Raw genomic sequence first — 8,884 nt, forward strand, 5'->3', positions numbered from 1 at the left:
CCCTTTCCCCACAGGCAGTGACACTCTCCTCCCTTGGAAAGGCTGAGCTGGGATCTCTGCCACTGAGCCCAGCAGCTCATTCACCGCCCGGCGCAGGAGGGTGAATCAGACGTTTCGGTTCTGCTGGTAGAGCCTTGGCATTGCAGGGCTGGCAACATGCCTTGAAACAGCTTTGTGACTGCTGACAAACTGGGAGACACCCACATAATACCTTCTGCATTGAAAGTACAAGCCACTTCCTACTGCAAAAGTTTGGGACAACAAAATTATCGAAGAATGATGTTAATTAGCACGTGTCAAAACAGATGGACACAGATACTCATGTAGTTCCTCACTAGGGAACTTTAAAGATTTCAAGCAAATATTATTCTCATATTGCAGATACTTCAGTTTAAGAAATGTAAAAACTTGTTTCAGTCACCTGTTAAAAAACTGCCCTTGAAACTACTAAGTTAGGTCCAGCCTCCAATCAGTATCACTAAGATTTTCCCATCCTTAAGATGACACACCCAGGCTGGTTCTTTTGGAAAAAAAAATATTATTGTCACTTCTATGACCCAGCCCTTCATTAGGTTTGCATTTAAGAAGTATCTATAGCAAAAGATGACTGCAAATGAAGATGACCAAAAGTCAAAAGATTATGTAAAAAATCTTTCCAGAACTGGGGAGTTTTTTCCAATTGTTCTAGAGTACTGTGAAGTTTTTCCCAATGCATTCACCAACCCCTCCTTCCTACCAACACTACTGTGAATAAGCATGAATATAATTTCTATTAAATGATTGAACAGCTCATCATCGACCAGCTTAAGCCTCCATAAAAAAAGAGACTCACCCAAAGTTGCACATATTGCAAAGAATTTCCCATAGTTGTAACTTATTAATTATTAAAAGAGCCTAAAATAATTACAAAATATGAAATAATTACAATTACTAAATGAACCTGAAACAATAACAAGGCTGAATGAACTGGTTCAATATAAAATCTCAATGTCTAACCAAAAGTACACTCTCTGAGGGATGAAAGATTTAATGTTTCTCAAGAGACTTCACAGCATGATCAGTTCAGGTTATCTTTTTGAGGATACTTTAACAAGCTCTTTGCTATTCCTTTCCACTCCATTGCCTCAAGGTTCCAAGAAGGTACATCACTCAAATGATATATGTTGGAATACATCCAGAACCACATGAATATAGTGGATAACCAGGCAAGTAAGATAAATAAAAGCCAACTTGTTGAAGTTGAAATGCTGACATTATTCCACATGTTCATCATCATACTAGCTTTCAGTTTTTCTACTCAGGACATTGTTTTTTTATTTATTTATTTTGTAAATAAAACCCGGGAAACATTCCAGAAATAGATATTTTGACTAAGTCTTTTTTTTTTAAGTAATAAATCTTAAGGGACAAAGGTCCAGCTAAATTAAATTAGCTGGGGAATAAAAACATGGCACAGTGTTTCTTCTTTAAGACAAATGCACTCACTTAAATACTTATGCACAATCCACCAGAATATTCCAACAAATTCAAGTGAATCACGGAAGCATCAATATTTCTGGTTCTCAGTGGAAAAAATTTCAGGAAAATTTGGAGAATCTTCCCACAGGAAATAATTTCTAAGGATTTTTCTAGAAATCACCAAATCCTACAGAAAGTTTTTGTGATCAGCAAGAAAAAGTTCTGCCTAAAGCCTCAGCCATGTGGCTACCACTGAGTTTCATCCATCTATTCCATAATTACATCCCAATTTCTCCCTCACACTGACATAATTTGGTACCTGCCTTGCTCAGGGGAAATCAAAAGTAGTGCAGTGTAAAAAATGGTGACATTAAGAGCAAGGTGGTTTTATGTAGACCAGTTTAGAGGCTACTTCTTTTAAGTGTACTACATTACTTTTACTTTATATTTACTCATAGTGTAAATTTATGCAGAATTAACACTAGCAAGTCAATCCTTCCTAGGATTTTCTTTCGTTTATTAAATACAGCTATTTATAAGACAACAAATTCCATTTAGAGAAACAGAAACATAATACTGTGCATGGTCTGTGTGCAGTACTTGTTCTGCACTGACTCTACACACAAGCCAAAATATCAAGCACTAACAATGCAGAAATGAAGGAAACATTTGCATCTAAACAGCCACTTGAATATAAACAACCATTTCTTGTCATTCCAACATTTTAATTGCAACCATTAGCAAATACAAACTACAATAAGATTCTCACCCAATAATTAGGAATAACTGGTTCATTCACAGCTCACTTTTTCATATGCGATTCTTTATAAATAGAGAAGGTTGAAGACTTCTTACATGGAAAGGAACTATCCCCTTTCTCAGGTAAAAAACACCCAAGTTTACCATGAACTCTTATGCAGAAGTATGACTTCCATGCCAAACTTTTATGCAACATGACCTCACTTTTCCTGATGCCTACTGCAAAGTGCTCCAAGTTTAGCAGCGCTACCTCGTAGAATTTTTAACTATATCCCTGCAGATCCTTGGGAACCAGGAAGGGAAATGGAAAGGAGGCCTTAACCCAGAGCATTTCTTTCAGAGCCCTAATTTTCATGTGAGCTGTCCTAGTTTTCCACATAAATTTAATACTATTATAGATTTGCATCACCAAGTTAAATCGGTGCAGGCTCCTGCTTCAAAAGGAATGCCTTTTTCCACTCAACTTCAGGACATTCCTGTGGAACTTTAATCAACTTGAATTAAAGCATTTTGATTCATTTTAATTAAGCTTTATTAGAAAGCACTTTTTATCAGTGTGGTTTTTAGTTTAAGGGAAAAACTCTCTATGCAAAAAGATATTTAAAGAGCCTTGAGGCTTTTTGTCAAGGGCCCTGAACGACTCTCACTGCTCTTTATCCAATGCCACACACCAAGCTCACTGAGATGAGATGGCTTTATGGATATGGATTGACAGTATTCTGCCATTTAATTGCAGAGCAACATCTTTCTTTATCTTCTTCTGACCAGTTATTCCCACCAGAGAATTTAAGCTGATGCTAAAACAGCCTTCCAGAGCCAGTTTGGCTCTTCCAGGTCTGTGGCTGTATCTTTCATCTGTTACAAACTAATTTATACTTACAAAACATCTCCCACTCTTCTGCATTACCTAGCAGATTTCCATTCTCAGAGAGTATCTTGAAAACATTTCAGCTTTCCCCTACCCCCATCTTTATTTTTTAAAGAAAAGTTACTTTTCAACTCTCCCTGAAGTGATTCTATCATCAGCCCTCAAGTCACATCTTACACAGAAACAGATCTTTGCCAAATCTTGGTTTAAATACGTGTAACTTATTTTCAGTGTCTGTAAATATTTTACTTACCAATATCAGCTTCCCTGTGATTCTTGATATATTCAGCGAGCTCAAAATTTCCAGCTATTATAGCCACCTAAAGGATTGTAAAATAGGTACAATTAATACATTGCCAGCAACTAAGTAGGAAAAAAATGCATGTTACGTTACTGAAAAACATCGTACAAATCTATTTTAACTTCACAAAGCAGATTAACTGTTTATGACATCTATTCTGCAACAACTACATGCAATAAATGAAATAATGTTGAGAAATGATGTCTCAATCTGTTTGCAGGCAGCACTGCCAGTCCCCCAGTTCCCCATTTCCTGAGAACAATGTCTCAGGAGGCCACCAGCAGAGCTGGGACTTTTCATGTTGGGGCAGTCAAAACCAGTAGTGAACATTAAACACACCATCCCCAAAGCTCTGGGATTCATACAGAGGTGTGGAGAATGCTGCAGGAGCAGGCTTGGAGAGACACACTGAAGATATTATTTCAATTTAATTGTTTCTGGCTCGGTACTTACCTGAACAATGAGAACAGGAGCTACAATGCAGTGGGCTAATCTGGGAAGAAGTACCAAGAACTACAAATATTCAGGTACCAGTAAGACACAAAAAAAAAAAAAAAGAATAAAAAGATAGGAAACTGGAAACATCTAGGCATTTTTATAGAATTTAAAATGTTTTAATAAAAAGAATTCTGAAATAATTTTATTTTTCATTTATTTCCTGGCTGTCAAACACAGATGTGTAACTATATATTCCAAATGCTCATCTAAGTGCACTTAAAATGAGGAACATCTTCACTGAGGACATGAGGGAAGTGATTTGGTTCTGCCATTGCTGTCTCCTCCTTCTGTTGCCCTGAATACTCAGCAATTCCAGAAGACAATGATGACAGATTCTGTTCCCCTCATGGCATAGTGGGTTTCCTGAAGCAGGTTGAAGGGATAAGCTGGGCTCACCTTTCTCATAGAAGCTTCTGCATATGCAGGGTGTGGGCCAAAAACATTTTTTAAAAAGATAAACTAACATTATTTAAGGACTCCCCTGAATATTGAGCTACTGTCAGTCAAGAGAACTGTTTGAAAACTCTGGGAGATTTCTGAGATGAGGACCAGGACAGATTGTCTGCTGGTTTGTCCCACTCCACAGATCCCAGGGGTGAAGAATAATGCCAAGAAAGACTGAAGAACTGAAATGGTCTCAGGGAGGTGCATGAAGCACAGTTAATGGGAGTAATTTTTCTCCGTGTAACAAGCACAAGATCTTATTTCTGCAGTCACCACAGGGAAGTGAATGGAGAATTTTAATTACTAGCAAAAAAAACCAGACTAATATGGAAATCCTCAAAAATTAAGACTTCACACAGAAGCAACAACCTACAGACAGAAAATTTTGAATATTATATTAAGGTTCCAAACCTGCTCTAAATGGTAGACACAGAGCTGACTTAAATCACAAGTCATGAATATAACATCCATTTCACTTACAAATAAAATAATTACACATATTTTCTGCACTTTCCATTCAGCATCGATTATTTACACAGGTCTCCTTCTGCTATAACCATGGAATGGTTTGGGTTGGAAGGGACCTTAAAGATTATCTCGTTCCAACTCTCCTGTATAGGCAGGGGCACCTCCCACCAGACCAGGTTGCTCCAAACCCCATCCAACCTGCCCTAGAACACTTCCAGGGATGGGCAGCCACAGCTTCTCTGGGCAACTTGGGCCAGGGTCTCATTAGCACATCTCATGAAGGGCTCCAAGTGGACTCCCCATGTATCTTCCTGGAAGAAGTCACCTTGAAACATAGCACTAGGAAGGCTATTTGCTACAGGCATGGGTGCACTGCTGTAGAAAAAAAAGAACCTACTGCCATACCCCTAAATAAAACTAGATGGAATCACTGCAGGTCAGATTATCACACTCTCCTCCCCTCCACAGTCCTCCTGGTGACTCCATTTTAAGGCCTTTCTGTAGACCCAAGACTCCCATTGTGTTGGTCCTTACACTTCAAACCATTACTCATTAATCCTTTCTGTCTGCAGCCCTGGAAATCCTTGCTGAAGAACCCAGATTTAAACAAATGGTTTCAAACACAGCCAAGTAACCTCCTATTTATCTTTTGGTCCTAAGCAAGTAGTAATTGGTCGAAAGAGACTGATTTTGCTTAGGTTGAAAAGTCTTCTTACTAGTAAAGTATGAGCAAAACTTTAAGGAAATTACTATATTTTAAGTATAATACCATATCAGAATAACATTTTTAGATTACCAAGCAAAGTTTAAAGCAATCAGCTGAAGCAAACATTTATCCTATTTGAGCCCTGAATGCAGGTTTTTCCCCCAATTTATTTTTTTCTAATGATTTTTCAGGTTCTGTCTTTTCTTATTCACAAATTCTTTCTTGTGTCATTAAAAATTTCTATCCAGCACAGAGGCTAAATACAGTAATGTTATTTTCTTTTTATTTCAAGTGGCAGAAATTCTATTCCAAATCTGTGTAGCATCTAACAGTTCTACTTAACCTGTGCATACTTGTGTTTTAAAATCATCTTCAACAGGCAGCCATCAGAATGACATGTGCATCATTTTTGTCCTTCAAATAATTAACATGATGACTTAATATAATTATCATACAATATCACCATACTTACTCGTGATAATAATGTAATTATTTTCTCATTGCACTATTAGCAGTAAAGAAATGCTTCACTTTGGGCACTTCTCAGTTGTGTTGTATCAAAGGCTGATGGATTCTTGGGAGCAAAATGCATTAGTATTATTCAATACCCCTGGTTCAGCTCAATTCCACTGCTGCTTTTAAGCTGCAGCTGGAAAAATAGAAAGTGTTTCTTCTTAGACATGTGATAAGACTTCTGCATGTCATAATAACTGCAGAGATCAGGGAGGTCAGAGACAGAGGTAGATTGGTGCACTGCCACCTCAGGCAATTATCCAGCTGAAAATTGCTATTTTAGCCATTCCTAAGACCACCCAAGGAACTACTCCTGAAATAAAGAGAACTTACCAGAATCTGGCTCCAGCCTCCTCTGTACAGCTTCTGAAGCGGAACTCATGATTCTCCCTAGCAAACATCACCATGAAAGGAACAGCAGAGTTGTACAAATGCTGTCTCTTTAACTTCACATTCCACAGCCTGGCTTAGTTCTGGTTTATAAAAGCAACATTTGTGTAGATCAGGGGTTTTCTCTGCATTCTAAGCAAGGAACAATATCTGTCTTCAATATTACCCCTAATTAGCATGTAGAATTCAGGCAGGGAATTCACCAGTGACAGGCAGCTTGCTAGACAGCCACCATGTCACTCAAATGAAAGGATTTTTAATACAGAGGAGATTTTAAAACTCAAGTATAAACATGCTGTTCAAGTGATAAGCACATTTCATTACTTGGAAAAAAAAAGAGATATTGACAGATAGCTAAGAGACAGCTTGACAGAGAATTGTTCCTGTGCTCCTGAATCAAGCACTAGATTCCTCAAGCTCAAAGTATCATTTCTCTCAATTTAATTTACTTCAATTTGCTAAAGACATTATGTAAAATTCTAGCTGCAAAAATGAAGGGAAAATATGTCAAGATCTAAAGAAAGCAAGAAAAAGTTTAAAAGTACAAATATTTCTTGGCATAACATCAATTTACCCACTTGAATTTGATGGGTAAAGAGTGTGGGAGAAAGTGAAGTCAGAGCAAAATCTGAAAATGAAACTCATTCAATTTTTACAGTTGCAAACCAAAAAGCACAGCAACCACTGCCTCTTTGCCATCAAAATGTAGCTTGAAGCAAAGTTCTGGTGGGCTCAAATGTAACTCTAACTGTGCATGCAGGAGGGCAGGTGAGGTTAATGGTCTTCACAAGATCCAGGGCTTGAACCAAATGAAGGGGGTGTAAAGTATCTCATAGATTAAGAGTAAAACTGTATTTTTCCTAAATTTCTTTTTACTTTAGAAAAAAAGAAGAAGAATGTAGTATCCTCACAGAAAATAAGCTTCATAATTTACATGGTTTTAAATAGCCAGATTTTGCCTTTCAAGATCTTCTGTAGATTTCTAATTGAGAGGTTATGGCAGGAAAGAAGGTTTTGTGTAGGGCTGTTTGTTGTTTTTTAAATTTTTTTTTTAATCTCTTCTCAGCAGTGAAAATGTAGCACAACCATCAAAACTACAGTGAAAGTCTTTTTTTTTCCCAATTCCAGTAGGAATTGGATTCCAGTCATCAAAAGGCATCACAAGAGTGTTTACAGACATGAAATATTACCAGGAAAGGCTGGAGGTAGCACTCTACAACTAGAGGCTATTTACACACCCTGATATGCTGAAGCTTCAAGAATTGTAGCTTTTAAAGCTGCGTTTACAGCAGTTTTAGCAGAATTCAGCTGCTTTCGTCATTGCAACAAAAATCCTGTTATTTCATCCTTTTGCCACAGACAAGACACTTGCATCAAAAACTGGCCCGTCCTTAAGTCACATTATTCTGCAAACCTGATAAAACCTGTTTATGCATCTTCTAAGAAAAATAATAATAATAATAAAATGCATGCTCACCTACAATTTCCTCTAAAACCTGCCTTTTTTTTTTTTGCCCTACTTTTAAAGGCTGAATTTACTTTCTATCAGCTGCAGAAGCAGAGACTGCACCTGCAGCATTCACAGCACAGTGTCAATCCAAGTCCAGCTGAAAACCATGATTAAGTAGTTCAAGTGCAGGGCTTTCAGACCCAAACCTGGATCTTTATCTGCTGCACTGACATTTGGTTGGGATCTCTGCCATATATATATTTTAATCACCATAAGAGGCAATTTGATATCAATAATAGTAACCAAAGTGAATTATTGATCAGCTCCCTCTGCTCCTTGTTTCACTGACCCCACTAAGGATGCTAACAAGGGCATGCAACTGTTGTCAAATTATATTTGACAACATACATGACTGGACTGAATAAATACATGCACAGCAGGAAAGCAAGCAGAAAGTAAAGCTAAGCAGGAAGATGTGTCTTAGAAGGAGGTAATTCATACAAAATCAAAAGAAAGGAGGGGGCACCCATGCAGCTAGGCTGGCAGTATCACCTCCTATTTCCACAGTACTATGTGTTCATACTGTCATTGTCACAAAAAATTGATGGAGTCACTGGAAGAGGCCACAGCTGAGACACACTCAGGCTGGAAGCACCAAGTCATGGGGTTAAGGACTTCCCAGGGCAAGGTGGCAGAGATGAAAGCGGGTTGTGACTGTCAGGGGACATCACACAGAAGGTGACCATCAGCTCTGTGTACAGATACTGGCTCAGCCACAGCAAAAGCAAAGCTTGTGACAGTCACCCCGTGGTCTCACTGACTGTCTCACAGACAGATGTGCTTTTCAAATGTTGCAACTGGTGAGAGTGCCTTGCTGTGTGCCATGCCAGGCACTGCCAGATGCTCTGCCACAGTTTAGTGAGGAAGGGAAGTTTAAGTGACACTTGGCTCGTTGCTAGGGATGATAACTACATGACAGCGCAGGGAAGTAGAAATTTGAATGGATGAAGTGGCTGTAACTGGGGGGGG

General features: G+C 38.3%; 1 protein-coding gene across 1 annotated transcript in view; it reads right to left on the bottom strand.

Moving 5' to 3' along the window:
- Positions 1 to 8,884, bottom strand: part of SHANK2 (SH3 and multiple ankyrin repeat domains 2) — a 298,236-nt gene that overhangs the window by 256,065 nt on the left and 33,287 nt on the right. The window contains exon 9 of the mRNA XM_010007431.1: positions 3,339 to 3,405. Within this exon, the coding sequence (XP_010005733.1) occupies positions 3,339 to 3,405 (67 nt within the window). The remainder of the gene's footprint in view (positions 1 to 3,338; positions 3,406 to 8,884) is intronic.

This window comes from Chaetura pelagica, unplaced genomic scaffold (genome assembly GCF_000747805.2).
Source record: "Chaetura pelagica isolate M959 unplaced genomic scaffold, ChaPel_1.0 scaffold401, whole genome shotgun sequence".
Lineage (NCBI taxonomy): Eukaryota > Metazoa > Chordata > Aves > Apodiformes > Apodidae > Chaetura > Chaetura pelagica.